Consider the following 17,798-nt stretch of genomic DNA (forward strand, 5'->3'; position numbering starts at 1 on the left):
TCAAATTTCAAGGAAAAAGTACTTTTCATTGATCTAACAAAAGGCGCTATTATGCCACTTCCACTTACTGTAGAGAATCAAAACTCTATAGAGGAAACCTTTTTTAAATGCATTTATCAGCTCTATAATAAAGTAAAGCCTGGGCTGACTAAGTGTTCAAGTGGTTTCAGAGATAAAGAATATAACTTAATCTTGTGCTGGAGTAGGCTGACGAATCACTGTGGTGTATGTAGTGGTGAACCCGGTTAGAACGCAAACAAAGAGTCGCTGTTTGTTTGAGGTTAGTTTGATGATGGCTTGAATGAATTGCCAGAGGGCGAATGGATGCATGACCAGTGAAAACATTAATATATGTGTAATAGCAACACAAACACTGCATTGACTGTCTGCAAATAAATAAAGAGGGCTACGCTGTAAACAATAACACATTTACACAGATGACGTATAAATAGTGCATCGACATTAGCGTCACATTAGGGTGTACACCCGATGGACGCACGCATAACTCAAGCTTTAAAAAAAATGGAAAACAAACTGCTAATTTATACTTTAAACTTAGATCTTTCTTCTCCCTTTCTCCCTTTCCCACCTTAAAGGGCCAACATTACAGTTTCTCACAGAGCATTTTTAACAAGTCCTAAAATATTTCAAAGCATATTAATACTGACTTCGAATTCATTATGGGGCAAATTGCAACTTGACCATTTTTGCATTTCTGTATATGTTGACAATATGGTTGACCCTTGTACGCTGCTAATTAGAAATAAGAGGCTTTTTTGATCTGTCAGTTCCGCCCTTGACTCATGCAATCCTGCTAAATCCTTATTTCAGTGACAAGTCCACTGTTGAGAGAATCCTCATGTGTCCTGACATTTTTAATAAGAATGAGTAAATTTTTTTTTTTTTTATGTATGTATTTTTGTATGTATCCATGTATTTATTTGGGTCAATCAAGTGTGTGGTTATTTGAACACAATTTTCCATTCTGGCTTGTAATTACTAATATTTTGGTGCTTCATTGGCCCCTTGTGAATGGAATTAGTGTTAGAACTATTGGAGGGTAATGGTAAGTTGGTGTAAATGTCCACATCATAAAAACAAAAAGATAATAATAATATGTACCTTGACCCAGTGAAAACATTCCATTAACAAAAAAAATAAGTATTCCATGTGATTGACACTTCTTTCTATACTACTACCATTGTGTGCAATTGTCTTCGGTATCCAAAATGAGGATAGGTGGAAAAATGGAATAGAATAGATTGTATGTCTTTTAATTAGGATGTAGCAGTTTCATTGTGCCCCTGCCAGCATTCAAAGAACTTAAGTTTTAACTCCTTGTTACTGGCAGTCCATCTGCAGACATAATACAGACATAATGCCTTTGTGAACTTGTAATTCTTCATGTTAAATAAAACTAGACTGAATGATGGCTAAATGGGCAAAAAGTATATTAAATTGTGTCAACCAGTAACACGTTTTTGATCTGTTCAACAGACAAAAGATTCTGTTGATCTATACATTTTTCTAATGTGGTGAATGCAAAAATCCCCAGACAGATTTATTTATCCTCCTTTTCCATTCAAATATGTTTTTTTCCATAAAAAGTTATATCTGCAGGAGAAATGTCCCTTGTACAACTTGCATAGCACTGCAAGTGCAGTATGTGCTACCATTCAAACCACAAGGACACTGCAAACAAACTATATCTATATGCACAACCATGCTTGAGACCAGCAGTTTCCCTTCTCATATAAAATAAGCCAAAGTCAACATTCATTATAGAAAGCAAATTAGTCCTTGTTGACTCTATAGCACAGCTGTGAGGGAGGTCTTGATAAGGCTCAAAGAATATTCAGAGCACATTACTAACATGTCCTCTAAAACATCTTCGTAATGAAAGCTGACCACTAATACTCGAGCTCCAAGTAAAAAAAGTAGATGATATTGGCATACGTATACCCAGAGGCACGTCTTACATCAAAAGCAGACTAGATCCTTAATTAAACCGATACAACACACACAGCAGCCGTGACAGCTCTGTGGCCCTCTGCCTCAGTAAAAGTCTACGGCCAATGAAGTTTCTTCAAGGCTAATGATTAATGCGTCCAATTTCTGTGATCTATATTGAGCAAAGAATCATGGGTAATTAAATGATGGTCTACAGAACCTAGCAGCAATGATAAGGCTGTAATTATTATCAAGCTTGGTTAGCCAAATTCTGTGTCATCTAAAGAAGAAACCATGTAAACAGAGTAACCACACCGTGTCCCACTGCAGCCCTTCCTATATTTATTAAAACACATCTTACTTTGCGTATATTTCATTTGGCAATTGACATTTTTTCAGGTGGCAGGATGCTTCACAGCCACATACAGCACATTGTGCGTTCTGCTGAGAAGGTGATCGCCTGCGAACTTCCACCTCTGCAGGACCTGTACGTCTTCAGGACTCTGGGACGAGCAGGTCGGATTACAGCCGACCCTATTTGAGCTACCACCCTCGGGCAGGAGGCTACGGTCCATCTGGACCAGAACCTTCCGCCACAAGAACAGTTTCTTTCCCTCTGCCGTTGGACTCATGAACACTTCTTAAACACTGTCACTTTAACCACTTTAACCCTTGGTGCATCGATTCCTATGTTTGTGAATTTTGTTCATTGACAATGGCAATAAACCTATTCTGATTCTAAAGGTAGTTTACAATACTTCTACTATGACTACTACTACTTCCGCTATTACTTCCACTACTACTACTACTATCTCCTACTATCTCATGCTTAAAAAGGGGCAAGAGCTCTCGATTTACAGATCATTCTCAGTCCCTACCCTCACCTATGGTCATGGGACAAGATCACAGATACAAACGGTTGAAATGAGACAATAGACAATAAACAAACACATATTTTTATGTTTGAAAACTCAGTGTTCACAACTTGCACAGTGTTCATCCATCACACAGAAATAAGCAACAGGCAAACCTCCATCTTAATCTTACACTGCATAATATCCCACAACAAGAAAAGCAAACACAAAAGACCCTCCCAGGCACCCATAATGAAAGACACACTCATTGAATACTGAATATGTCTGCAACACCTCACCGACCAAGATTATACCAAAGGCCACTTACAAGAAGTATGCATATGAAAATATTATTCCATTAATAACTGGCCCTTTGTGAAAGCTAGTCGACAGCACTTTCAAGTACAGCACATAATGTTACAAAGAGCCTTCCTCCCGGGGCTGTCTGGCTGTCCGTGACCCCACCAAAAACACAATGTGGGCTGGGAATATTGATGTCTCCTTTACTGCCATTTAAATCAAGCTTGTTACTTTTATTATTGTTGTCGACACTTGGCTGCTCTGCGTGACATTTAAGGGAGTCCTCTTGGAGTAGTAAAGGTGCCTGCTTGATGGATATGGGAGCTTTATAGACAAGTGGGAGACTGAATGACGAATGCTTAAAGATGCAAAGGCACGTTACATAGAGAGTGGTAGAGAGCAATAGAGTTGGGAGTCAATACATGCTGAGGTTGACAAAGTAAAGTCAGGACAGACTCCTGCATCTTATGGTTGTGGGACTGAAATGCTTTAATGTCAACAAGGTTCTGTGGTATTGGCCTCTTTGTAAATCTTTTTACCGACTAATACATTTAAAAATACTAATATTTACGCTAGATAATGCACACTTTCCAAAAAACGACTGTGCAAAACAGAGTGAAGATGAGCTAAAATAGGAGAGCACTTATAACCCTCAGCAGAGTTCATCAGAGGGACAGCTTTTGGAGATCCAGCGCCAACAATAAAGCAGCACCCATCCACCCAAGAATTTCAAAATAAAAGACTCAAGTACAACTGACCCCTCCCCCTCTCTCTGTGCGCGCTCAGTAGACGGGTCTGTAAAAGAGCTCTCCCGACCCCACTCTGCGTCTCAGCTCCTTCCACAGCAGCTCGCGCTCTTTCTGGGCCCCCTGCATGAAGCCACGGTTCTCCTGTGCCCTCCTCGTAAGGTAGGGCATCACCTCGTCCACCGGTCCATAGGGAACGTACTTGTAGACAGGGAAGCCAGCCTGGCCTGCAGGAAAATATTAAAAGAATAGGACAAGATAAATGTATTTACCTGTACAAAGTGTTAAAGCAGAACTAAGTAACTTTGGCCAAAGAGCTCCCTTGGGAAAACACTTTTTTTTCTTTCTTATATATATTTTTTTTATTATAATAAGGGTCTTATACAAAACCATTCCACATTGCTAAACATTAAATATAAAGCCAGGATTTTTCAGCCGAGTTGTCTAAAGTCGCAAGGCTGGTTTTCCACCCAGAGACAGCAGAGGGAGACAACGGGCACTTCAAATGCCCTAAAAATACATTAACCATCACATTGACTTACAGACCTTCAATAAGGTGAAAATGTTACTTAGTTCTGCTTTAAGTGTGCACCACCTCATTCAAACATTGGACATTTTACACAACTCAACATACTTTATTAAAATTTTAGCGACAGGAATATTCACTCGTTCTCCGCTCAAATAAATGGACTTTCTGCTTAATCAGAAATACCGTCAAAAATGCAAATGCATTAGCTGTCAGAAGTATAAGTGGGACGGTATAACATTTCTAGTCAAAGCAAATTCATAAAATAAATAATAACAATAACAAATAATATCCACAAAAAAGCCAAATCAGGCAAAGCCAACTACGGCCGAACACGGCAAAAATTGATATGTGAATCTGTAGTTTGCAAAGTTTACGGAGAAAGAAGAAGCGCTGCAGGCCTTTTCAGAAGATGTGGTCAGTATTGCATTGAAAAGTGTGTTTGTGGTCAGAGTGGTGCCGAGTGGGTCAGAATGCACATGGGCCTGCCACTGGGCAATGACAAGCCTCTAACATCTAACAATAAACTACAAACAAAATCAGGTTTAGCAACTATACATTACTGGGAATATACTTCAACCATATATTATCAAAAAGTGCATGTTCAAGCACCATTAAAACTATATATAATTATCAATCTTTGAACTGGGTCTTTAAAGTTCAGATTCATTATACAGCGATATAATAAATCATCTTAAATTCTAATATTTGGTTTTTGCCTTTTTCAAAGGCTCTATGATTATACCTAGCAGCTGTTTCTAAACCCGTTTAACACTATATAAATATGAATACTTCATAGAAGCGGTTGAGAGCACAGACCTCTGAGGCATAGGCCCTATCTCACATATGGTTCAGTCATCTCTAAACTAATAACTTCAGGGCCCATTTGCCAACTCCTTGAAAGTATATTCATTTACTCTTTTCCAAAAACACAATTCTTATGAAGAGAACTTGACTTTAAACTACAGTAATAGTACGAGAATAACAGGATGAGAATAACATGAAATAAACATGTAAATATGGCAGTAATTGACTAAAGATTTGCCTGTGCATCGATTCATTGACAAAGGAGACGTAGAATGAGCAAAAGTTCTCAAACCCATCTTTATGATTCCACCATGTATTTGACCCAGTGTTTTTGGGTTAAATTTCATAATTGTATGTAAACAAGCAGAACAAAAATCACAATTCATCACCAAACCTCCAGTTAACACAATCCATGTATTCTCCTTTCTGCTGTTCATAAAATAATAATACCAATAAACTAATCAGTCAAGTAATAAACATTTTTGACAGCTATAATGGCTATCACGGTTTAATTACTCATCTGTCCTTCGACTTGATTAATCCTAACCCTGCACACAGTATACAGGTTATAAATCACCAGGAAACATGGTTTGTACTTTCTTAGCTAATACTCATGAAACATGCTACAAAATGTATGACTCCATCGTTATTGTAGTTAATCATGCTATTCCTTCTATTACTGTGCTATAAAGTGTGTAAGCCAACAAAAACAGAAAACCACAAATGTCTTCAAAACTTCCTTGTAAAGACATTTATAGTTTCTCCAATGCCAAACTGAAACCAGATAACCTTTACTGTGTGTCTTTTATCATCAAACAGGACCGATCTAGCTCAGCTCAAGCCTCACATTGACAGACAACTGCCCACCGCTGCTGTCAATCTTCCAGACGAACAAAGTAGTTAGTGTTGAGGGCCTTGGACAGCTTGTCAATAGCAGAGAGTGTCAGTTCATATGTCATGTTATGGACTGTAGACATGTTCTATGCACAAACAGGATAGGAACATCTGTTGGAGACAATAGCTGACAGATAGAGCAAGTGAATGGCATTGTGTTTGGAGCAAAACATGTACAAATGTTGTCAACATTGGAATATCCTGTATATTTTGTGCACTTTACAAGCAGGACACTGGGGCAATGTACGTTTACCCAGTAGAGAATGCAGTACTTAATAAAAATTGGCTTAATAAAATGTATTTTATCAGTTTATCGCCATTTATAAATGTATGTATGTATGTATGTGTGTGTGTGTGTGTGTGTGTGTGTGTGTGTGTGTGTGTGTGTGTGTACAGTATGTATGTATGTATGTATTTATTTACTAGTTTCATTGTTTTAGGACATAGTGATAGGACAAGTGATATTTATTTTTGATTGTTAATATCTGTATTGGCAAATTCTAACCTGTCCTCTAGAGGTATTTTACAATGTTCTTAACACAAACTGTTATATTCAGTAGGATACTTCCAAACAAAAATTGGTGTAGAAATATGTGGTTACCCAGGGGAAAGCTGATCTGATCACACATTCCCAGTAGTTGTCCAAAGTACACCTTGTTCTCCCTGGGCATAAGACCAAGCTCATTCATTCTGGAGAAGAGAGACAAACAAACCACAACAAAGCACACCAGGTTACACAGATTTAAAGACACTGGTCAATACTAAGCAGATTTCCACAGCGCAGACTCCATACCGCCTCAAGGTGTGTTTGACTGTGTCCTCATTGTGTGAAGCCACCATCACGTTGGCCATTCCGTTTAGTGCGATCTCATCCAGCACAAAGTCCAGGCACCTGACACGAACGGGAGGAAAACATGTATAATCTTCATCTTATGTGGGCACAATTCTGATTACATTATACTAGAAACACATGTCATTGGTCACTGTAACTATTCATGGGTTTCACAGTGAAGTAAAAGTTGCTCTGTTGCCATAGCAATAAACAATTCATATGAAATCATTTTGAATGGCCAAAGTTCTCAGGTTCTCAGGTTCTCAAGAAGCTGAAACCCATGATTATTGTCATTAGCTATAACTAAGAAGTAACCAAGCGATTGTCTTTTAGTGTATATCGAATTCACATCAGTACAGGCTTGGGACTGTAGTGTATTACCCGGGCTGAAAGTACTCTGGTTTGCTTCCTGGTTTATTACAATAATATATGAACATTAGAATATATATTTTACACATATTATCAACAAAAGTGTGAATCAAGTGCATCTTATAAGGATGGAAAAAAATATTGTATAGCATTACAATATATTTTACTTTTGAAAACACTAATACAACATTATATTAATTAGCTCTTCATATTATTGGGAATCATTATTGATTCTTTAAAAATAAAAATAGGCCACCTCATTTACTATATGCACTACTGCAAAGACAGTTCTGTGTAGGTGCAGCTTAATCTCATCCATACAGCATTTTACATTATGAGTGCATTATATACACAGTGTAAAAAAAACAAAGTGTCACATTAACATTTAAGTAGCATGTTAAGATGCACGGCTGTGTTCTGCTGAAAAAGTAGGCTTTGAATAATGGTGTGGCCTGTATTGTAATATACCACACAATCTGGGCTCATGCTGCACATAAAGAAGATGCTGTGGGCCATTTAGCTCAAAAGCCCGAGCTTTTTCCTCTGCATAACCTACAATCTTGTTCTCTCTGGGAATATCTCATTGTGCTGCTTTAAATAAGGTCAACAGAGTGCAGTACAGAGCCCCACTGAAATTATACTGCTTGTACTTGGACAATGGCACAGAGCACAGTTATAAAATTATACACCAAAGGTCAGTATCACTTAAACCCAAGCATCTTTTCATATGAGAGTTTCGGATGTGACTTTTTGAGATTCAAAATGGAAAAAAATATGTGTCCTTTCATCAACAAAGTGCCTGTTTCAAAGGTTATGTTCTCTTGCCTATGGTACATCCTGTTTGTGGCCTCGTAGTCAGGGTTTATAGGGTCTTCATATCCCAGCTCCTCAGCTCTCTCTCGCTCCTGATACATGTAAGCTCCACGCACAAGCTTAGCAGCAAAACGCCAGCCCTCCCGACGGGACAGTTCGACATCCATGTTTACACTGGCAAAGGCTTCCTGCAAGGTCAGAACTGTGAGCACTTAAACATGCTGATTACAAACATCCAATGTACCTCTATTAGAAGCACTGAAGCTGCATTGAGAATAGCAAAATATGAATCAAGTGTTGCTCAAAACAATTGTATTGAGCAAACACAAAAACCTTGAACTGATTTCCCCTGAAATACAAAATGTAATTACTGTCCAAGTTAATTATATAGGACTTTTCAAAAGCTGTCTGAAATGTTGTTTTAACTTAATAAGAGTTTGTTATTTTGAGGCTTGTTTTACTAAAAATTACTACTATGACACTAAAATATTGCTGAGAATGGAACCCTATGCACAAACTTTTGGGCTCTCAACGTTGGCATTTAAGATTTATAAGAATGTTTAAAGGTGCCATAACGTGCTTTTTTCACGTTTCGTGGTCTATCCTAAGTGTATAATTGATAATAATAAGGGTTGTGCAACACCCTTAACATAATAGTTAAGAAATATCACCCAGACCTTGGAGCCCCTCACCAACCCGGAAATGCAGACGGCTTGGTTTGATATTCACCCCCACCCTTGCGAAGAGCGATCTGGCTCCCCCGCCCAACCCGTGACGTAGTCTCAGAGCGCGTGTGTGCCCCGCCCACCCGTGACGTAGCCCCACAGCTGTCTGCTGCGCCGCTCCGCGCGACTGAGTGAGAAACGATAGAACTTCAGATCAACACTACTTTGAGCCGAAATAAATCTGGTGTTTATTCTACAGCGTGCGCAGAACAGATATATATATATATATATATATATATATATATATATATATATATATATATATATATATATATATATAGGGTGGATGGTGACGCATGCCTGTGATTATGACGCGGTCCTGTGAACACCGCCCGTCAGTTTGGAGATTTGAGGAAAGGAGATAGTCTGTAATATAGCTAAACACTGCGGGAAGCAATCAAAAAAAGACACTCTGGGCACATATATGAAGCACAAATAGCAATGTAAGAAGGTTAAAAGCTCTGAAAAGTCAATTTTGCATGTTATGGGACCTTTAAGTATGTGATCGCCCTCTGCTGGAAACAGTGGGAATTAACCATCAAATATAAAACAGCTATGCCAATCAATGCCATCAAACTATCAATGCATGTTGGATACAGAAATGCTCAAAACCGGTATGGTGACTATAATATGTGTTTTTTACAGGTGTTTTTTTATTATATGTTCAGTGTTTTCTGTATCACAGGAGGCGACCGCCTGAGTAAACAGGGTCCCTCATCTTTTGAGATGGAAGCCAAATAGTACTGAGACAATTTTAAATCACAACATTATTGTAAGGTTTAAATTTTGCAGAGTATTTCTCCTTTAATAGTTTGTAACCCCTAAATTAAGTACTTACTCATCCTAAATAAACGCATTGATCGTTCATGCTTTATTGAGGCCAGTTAAGATGTAGTTGTTGTAAAATAGTAACAAAAGTAATTTCTTCTCATATGCTATTCATCATCCTTCATGTGCTCATACTGTCATACACAGTAAATATTAATGTTTGATGTAAATTAAACAAATCTCCAAGTCTGAGTGATCTACCCATGTTTTCATGATAAATTCTTCCTGCTGTAAATGTATCTGAGCCGTGTACAATCTGACCTTGAGGTAACATTGGTAAGTGTTGAAGATGACAGGCTTGTCTTTGTTGTAGATCTTTTGCATTTCCAGAGTGAGTCGGCTGATAGCAGGCTGTAAGTAGGTCTGTTCTGCATCCACCATCAAGCGCACCCCGTTCTCCACTGCACACTGCAAAGACATAAGTCAAGAGAACAGCATCAGCTCTAAAAGCACACACTTTTATCTGTATAGCAAGTGCCCTGAGACTGTTAGCAATATGGTGCATGTGTCATTGTGCTAATTATAACGGTCATTAGCAGCAGACTTTTTCCATTTCTGCAGTTCTATTATCTGTGAGACACATCTTTTTATACTCGGTGGATATGTGGGTGCTTTAGGGATGTGTATAATGAAGACGGATCGCAAGAAGCTTCACTGAAAATGCCACAACGTCAAAAAAAGTATGTTTGACTTTATAAAACATGTAACATTGGAAACGTTGTTTGCTCCTGAGAGACAAACAAGAAATGCACAAGCTATTGTGTTTTTAAAAGGACCATAAGTTTCATTAGAAAGCATACCTTAGCCAATACATCCATGCGCTGCAAAATCCTCTGCAACTGCTTTTCATCTTCATCTGTGAAATCCTTCAGTAAAGGATCCAGCTTACCTCGCTGCAAAATAACAAGGCGGAAAATATATTCCTTTAGCTGTATTCTGATTACAAGGGCCTGGTATCAAATCTAACGTTGAGGTGGATTTTTAAAAATACTTTATTGCAATGTTTTCATTACTCTATTAGTATCATTCATATTATTTTCAAGTTTGTAACTTACAATTTGAAATATTTAAATCGACTCGGAAGTACCTAATTGTAAGAAAAAATGACAATACGCTCGTCGTTTAACTAAAACACGGTGGTTAGACTGGAACGACAAATCACTCGCTTTTTTCATGAACTGGAAATACCTCCCACAGATTAGATTCAGATTGAGTAAATTGCTACTCTTTATAAATACAAATATACTTTCTTTTGCACTTACTTCGATGTTTGGCACAACAAGCAAGTCTGCACTCCGTTCTCTATCATCTAAAAGGCTGTTCCAGTCCAATACATCAATGGTTCTATAAGACAGAGACATGATACTGCATTTGTTTTCTAGCTTTGGTAGACTATAGTGGATATGGAATAAAGCCAGTGTATTCTCACCCAGAAGATCCTTTGTTGTTTTCAATAAACCAGCCATGATAGTCTCCAGTGGCGCCCAGTTTGGTCAGTAAATCCTATAGACGTCCAATAACCAAATACAATGTGTTCTTTTGTCAGTAAAATGGTGGTTGTAATTGTAATCCATATAGTACATTTGTAAAAACAACTAAGAGGCATCCGGGGTGTACAATTTACTTCTTATATATCAGTGGGTGTGTTTAGATTTAAAAAAAATTTATTATACGATATTTTTAGCCAGAAAAATATGTTAACTCGACAAAATAAATAAATCCGATTTTGCCCTTTCAATAATCCGATTACCCCATAAATCCGATAATGTTCACATGTGCTTGTAAACGTAGCCAGTGTTTTCAAAAGACACATTTATTTTTGTGCAATATAGTTACAGAAATATGTGTTTGCAAATGAACTTGTACTTGTACTTGTTTACCTGTAGTTGTGTTAGATCTATCCTTCGTTCCAAGACTCCTCCACTGCCCTTCTCCTGCTTCAAGGCCAGAAAATTAAAGAAGATGTGCCACTTTACTAAGACCTCTGAGAACTCCAGCTTTAGAAGGAATAAAAAAAAAAACATCGCGGTCAGCCCGGTCCATTATATACTCTTCTTAGAAAAGTCCAAATTCGTTCACAGCGCCTACCAGAAATTGAGGTCTTCCCAGTGCAGTCATTTTGATGGCAGAAAATCCATCCATGGACGTTCCACCTGAATGTCACAACACACTCAACATTAAAAATTCAAGAAATGAACTCAAAAAAGCATACTGTGTTGCAAGCGGTGGTAAACAGGGGACGCTACATTGGTCTGGACAGTTAGACAGGGTTAAATAATTAAACAGACCATTTCTCTATCTTTAAATTGGCTTTACCAACCAGACGCCTTTATGCACTTGATAAACGTCTCCATGTGGTGGTCGCATTTGGACTCGTCTGCATGGAAATATGTTGGGTCTCCGTTTACTCCGCCGCGAAGCTTTCTGAAGTCATTGTGCACTGAATATTGTGTCCCTTCGTGATCGTTGCCTGGGGGTTCACACAAATTTGCATTGTGATTACTCCTAATTACATCATTCTACCTCAAAGACTGAGAACAAAACAATAAAAGTGGCTTACCGAGATGGCGTGCGTCTGTGGCAGATGCAAAGGAGCTGAAAGAATAGACAGTAAACACAGTTTGTTTAGGTGGAATTATCGAACAGGCAAGTTGCACAAGATTTCAACAGACAGTTAATTTAAAAATAAACTGCATCATCATTGTTATGTTTTGTTGTTGCAGTGTCAAGTCCACACTCAAGTTCTTACTTATCTAGATTGGAAAATGCGTTACGAAAAGCAATGAGAAAAGAGTTATTTTTGTTGTCTTTTTTTTAACTCAGAAAGTTTTAAACAAAAGCCAAGTCAAAGTATGTACATATTTTTTTCAATGTTTTGGCTAACAGTATATGGCTGACAGTAGTGCTGTTTTACACTAGTATAAGACTGCTCCCCATTTGAAGAACAAATATTTGCAAACAGAATAAATTCTTGCAAACCAATAAGACTGAACATTCACAGGTCATTGTTATGTCTACTGTTTGAGCATGTCTCTATGGAGATGATATAGCTTCAAATAAGGTTTTTAAGTTAACTATTTAGAAAATAAATGTATATACTGTATTTTCCGGACTATAAGTCGCACCTTTTTTTCATAGTTTTGGCCGGGGTGTGGCTTATACTTATATTTGTACTTATACTTATACTCCGGAGCGACTTATATGTGATATTATCTGTATTTTCACACTTGCAACTGCATTTCATACTCCAGTGCGACCTATATATGTTTTTTTTCTTCTCTCTTATACATTTTTTGGCTGGTGCGACTTATAGTCCGGAAAATATGGTAGCGCTTTTCGACGTTTGAGGCACTCAAAGCACATAACATCAAGAAACCACTTACCAATTCACAGAGGTGGCGAGTAACAAAGTATGTGCTCTACGTTACTGTATTTAAGTAAATTTGTCTGAACATTGCTGGCACCGTCTTCCTTCTACTCTTTACTTTTTAAACCCAAGAATCTGCACTTTCTACTCCTTACATTATACATTCTTCTCTTTTTATTTATTCAACCATTATCATTGTTAACAAGCGAAAACGTGGAGAGAGAAAAATAAAATACTGTGTTTTATTTCTAACATATAGGCTACGATGGTGTACTTTTACTTGAGTAAAGAACTTAAGTACTTTTGCCCCCTCTGCTCATTCACACGTTCATACTCCAGTGTTTGCAGACAGAAACCTGAGTATGAGCCTTCCTTTCATGCCTCCAGTCCACCATGTGAGGACAATGCAAAGTGAGTTGGGAATGCAATTTGCCTAAACATGAGCCGATAATGAGCCATTTTGATTGACACATGGGCAGTAAAATATTGCTCAAATGTGATGATTTTTAGTTTATATACCTGAGCTTGATGTGGGTATGTTTTATGTGCTCACAGAGGAGGTTAGGAGGGGGACGGCGGACACTTGCTTTAAATCAACTTTATGTCCAGCTTCTCTTAAAACCAAACAACATGAGCCAGTATCTCGTTTCTGTGCGCGTGCGCGGACAGGTTCAAAATGAAAAAACAAAACAAATCCCAAACTTAACCCGATTTTCTACACATGCACGCTTTATAAATTAAATCCCTTGACAGTGGCAGTTACAGGTTACAGGTCCGATCCGTGGATAGGCAAGCTCATTCACAGTGATAAAGCATGTTTTTTAAGACCAAAAACACCTGTTACAGAATTTATGCAAGAAGAATGAGTTTAATGTCAAACTATGGAGCAAGCAAAACAATCTCCCTGGAAACAAGAAGGGTGTGGACAGAAAAGGTAAATAGTGCACCTTAAACGTGGATGTTGCTTCCTTGTGATAGTCCTAACACACAGGAAAAAAAGAACTCCTAGTTTCTATAGTACAATGTGCTTGAATATCAGTCGAGTTTGAGTAAAGTTGCAAAAGCTGGCCTTCACTCTATATCTTTACAATCATGTCGTTTCAGTGTCAACATCAAGCCTTTCCCTTCCTTATATCTTCTTTAGCAGAAAGAACTGACTCGTGTTGTTGTTGCTATCTTGACAGATCATTGAGAGCCTGTCTACGCTCCCTGTCTGAGATCAAGCTAGCTTAATGTGCCTTGTCCTCCTGCCTTATGGTTTGAAGGTGTGTGTATATGTTTGCCATACAAAAGCATTGCCGGGTCGGGGTTTTTGATAGCTCTTTTGATGTTTCCAAGCAGCCGGCCTCTGACAAGGTATATCAAAGCTCAGTGCAATACCTTGTTACAACTGGTGCTATAAAAAAGAGAAACAATCAAACATCTCCAAAAGTAAGGGTATCAACGTGGTTTTATAGCTGAGCCGGATGTGACAAGACAATATAATAACTTTGGGTCTGGCTATGGAGACATTAAAGCCATCTGTCACGGTAGGGCAGCACATTTAACATGTTTAAAACAGCTTTGTCTATTCACTCCATTTGACCTTTATAAATCCAAAAAAGGTCGACCTGTGCTTGGTCATTAACAATAAATGTTGCACAGACTTTTAAAAAATATATGTTATGTTGTGTATTTTTATGTTAAAGACAACATGTTATGTAAAATTGACTTTTATGAGCTGTAACCAATGGTATTCTCTCAAAATTAACTTATTATAACTTGTATATTGACCAACTCATGCATGTTTGAGTATCATCCTGCGTTTAAGGCTTGAGTGCTCAGATCATTTAATTTCTCACCTAACCCTATCTCCACTCACAGTTTTGTACTTAGTTAAGACTTTATTTTAGAATTCAGACTCCTTCTTATAGGTCTTATGTGTAGAATCAAAAATATACCCTACAATAAAAACATATGTTGTTAATTTGGACATGATTGAGCTAGATGGGACTGGAATGTGGTACTTGTTGTGTTGTAATGTTAGTTAGGTTTTGTCATATTGTGCCATTATTATAATTAATTTTAATAATAATAACTATTATTATTATTATGTTGTTGTTGTTGTTTTTTTAATTACCTGCTAAGACCACCATGAAGAAAACTCAGTTCTGCAATTTCCCCAAAAGTCAATAAACCCGTTTCTATCATTTTAGATCAATATTGACTTGGTGTCAGAGTAAATGCTTCCAAGAAATTAGTCTTAAAAACTCTATAGGTCCATGAGGCATTGCAGTTAAACGATAGAGAATAGCAAAAATATGTATATGTAAAATGTGAATATTGAGTGTATTGTAGATAGAAAACTATTTACTATTACAATTTACAAAAAGAGCTTGCCACTTTAACAATACTATTCATGCAGTGTTCACTTTCTGATTTCCGACCATCTGTAATATCTGTCTACATACTGAGACCAAGTTTATTTTTTACCTTATTTTATGAGTAAATATTTAATTTATGCATGCCATATTTGACTCTAAACACGTTGCTATAATTATTATTTTATACGACAAAAATGAGAAAAATTGTGTTGTAAAATAAAGGTACAAATAAAGGTACGTTCTGATTTATTTAACAGACATTTCACATTTTTTTAATCAAAAATATATAGACATTCATTTTTGTCAATATTGCCCAGCCCTAAGTGCTATATGATTACTATATTAAGACAAAATAAAATGCTGCAATCTACTACAATTGATACTACACGGTAAGTACTGCAATAGGTTAGACAATGTGTTGATGAGCAGTGATGTGTTTTTCTTAAGGGAGTGTTATGGTATGACTCAGAGGTGATGTTACATAAGGTTTGTGGTTGCATTGATCTCCCAGTGTCACTGGAAGTGTGACATTCTTTCCGACCAATCCAGAGACATAATAGACTTCACTGGTCATTTGATCTGCTCAGCCTTCTGACAACTTTAGTCTCAACGCAAAGCACTACAAGTATTTTCTCTGCATTCAGTAGAGGCAAAATAATATGACTTCACTAGAAATGCAAAACAATAACCTGGGTAATGAGAAAAAAAATAAACATTTGCGGTAGTTTTGGAAATATGTTGTTTGCTACTCACTGATACAGCATTTTTTATACTAAAACCTATTAAAGCTACTAATCATCCATAACAAGACTACAAGTGTTGCGTAAAATAAATTACATTTAACGGAATTGGTTTTGTCCGAGAAATATTTCAGAATAATATCTAATGTTGCCTTCAATTGTTTTTGATTTTCATTGATTGATTTTAGCCGCCTGAATTAGTATTTACAATGTTTGGTAATATCATAACTTCCATACTCATTTAGCTCGGTTTCCTCCAGGCCGATGTCTTCCTCGACGCTGTAGTCCAGCACAGAGCCCACGCCATACGCCTGGTTCTTTTGGATGAGTGGTTTAATGGCCACATGGTCCTCACCAGCCACAAACTGGCCATAGAAGGTCATCTTCATCACCTGGTTAAAGGCTCTGTGCCCCAGAATCCTCTTTCCCAAAGCAGTAATCTGACCAGAAACAAAACAGCACAGAAGGGAAGTAACCGTGGGGAGTTAAGAGTTAAGCAAAGGCTGAGTCTGGGCATGTTTTGGAGGTAGCAAAACAACATTATCGGTCAATGTCTTTTTTTGTTTTTGTTTTTTTTTTAAAGATTTTTTTGCCCGTATGTTCTATTAGACAGGAAATGAGGAATGCAGCTGCACTTGGAGCCTGGCATATATGTGCTGTGCCTTAACCACTCCACCACTGGGCAGCACCTGTCAATGTATATTTCAAATGTTACATTCACCTGCACACAAAAAGTTCTAGAATGAGCTGTCGTTGGTAGTTGTTGGTGACTTTTGTTTTGCAACCGTGTCTCTGCACTGCTGTTCAAGGCTTCTAACATGTGCTGGAAAACTGGATGTAACATGAGATGTGACTGTTCCACGTGAGGCTGCCTGAGGCATTAGACATGTAAGACTAACAGCTCTGTTTACTGTTTTAGAGCAAGTCCTTGTCAGTTGTGATGTAACATTGGGAAATAAAAGTATGCAAATGTGTTCACAATACAGTGTAGAAAATTAGAAAATATGTATGGACAATGTCACAACATTTTGGTGCAAATAGATAGATAGTAAATAGATAGTAAATACATTTACTAGGTGTGTTATTCTTGCTACACAGACTTAAGCTGGTGCTGTGCAGTCTAATGCGTGCTGTGCACGACCAGGTTGAAGCTCATTACCTCTTTATTCTGGTTGACAAGGAAGTCATAGGAGCAGAGTTTGAAAACCAGCAAACTTCTGACCAGTTCTAACGAGTCTTTGCTCTTATAAGCCTCCTGGGTCTGTTCAAAGTCTACGGAGATCTCATTAGTGCGGCTGGTAGAAGAGCTGGGGCCGCGCTTCTCTTGACCCAACTGTCCGGGACCGTCCGGCTCAGTGCCGGTGTGCTCTGTCCGCGCGTCCGAGACAACCGAGGTGCTGGACCGGGCTCTTTGAGGAAAGAGGTACTGCTTGACCCCTGTCCGAGTCAGGGATGGCGCAGTCCGGACATGAAGCATGTGTTTGATAAGTTCTCTGTCCAAAACAAAAACTAAAACCGACTGTTGGTCCGCTGCTGAGGGCTCGGCTCCCGTGACTCAGACGTGAGCTCAGGTGCGCCCTCAGTTCCACCTTCTCTCTGTCCTATCACAGGCTCTGCAGGGGGCGAGGCGGTGGTTACTCCATGACGGCAAATGACGATTGATTATTGTTACTTGTGTCCAGAA

General features: G+C 38.1%; 1 protein-coding gene across 1 annotated transcript; it reads right to left on the reverse strand.

The window, feature by feature from the left end:
• Positions 1-2,897: 2,897 nt before the first annotated feature.
• On the reverse strand, positions 2,898-17,674 carry prodhb (proline dehydrogenase (oxidase) 1b). The gene is made up of 14 exons (XM_072433292.1): positions 17,274-17,674; positions 16,352-16,554; positions 12,205-12,239; positions 11,965-12,114; positions 11,733-11,797; positions 11,525-11,641; positions 11,074-11,147; positions 10,907-10,988; positions 10,445-10,537; positions 9,906-10,052; positions 8,104-8,279; positions 6,871-6,969; positions 6,679-6,767; positions 2,898-4,077 (listed from the first exon to the last, which is right to left on the reverse strand). The coding sequence occupies exons 1-14, from the start codon at positions 17,589-17,591 to the stop codon at positions 3,887-3,889; spliced, it is 1,839 nt and encodes a 612-aa protein (XP_072289393.1). The 5' UTR covers positions 17,592-17,674; the 3' UTR covers positions 2,898-3,886.
• Positions 17,675-17,798: the final 124 nt, after the last annotated feature.

Source organism: Eucyclogobius newberryi, unplaced genomic scaffold, assembly GCF_026437365.1.
Source record: "Eucyclogobius newberryi isolate DKJ021-1_F unplaced genomic scaffold, fEucNew1.0.hap1 SCAF_6, whole genome shotgun sequence".
Classification (NCBI taxonomy): domain Eukaryota; kingdom Metazoa; phylum Chordata; class Actinopteri; order Gobiiformes; family Gobiidae; genus Eucyclogobius; species Eucyclogobius newberryi.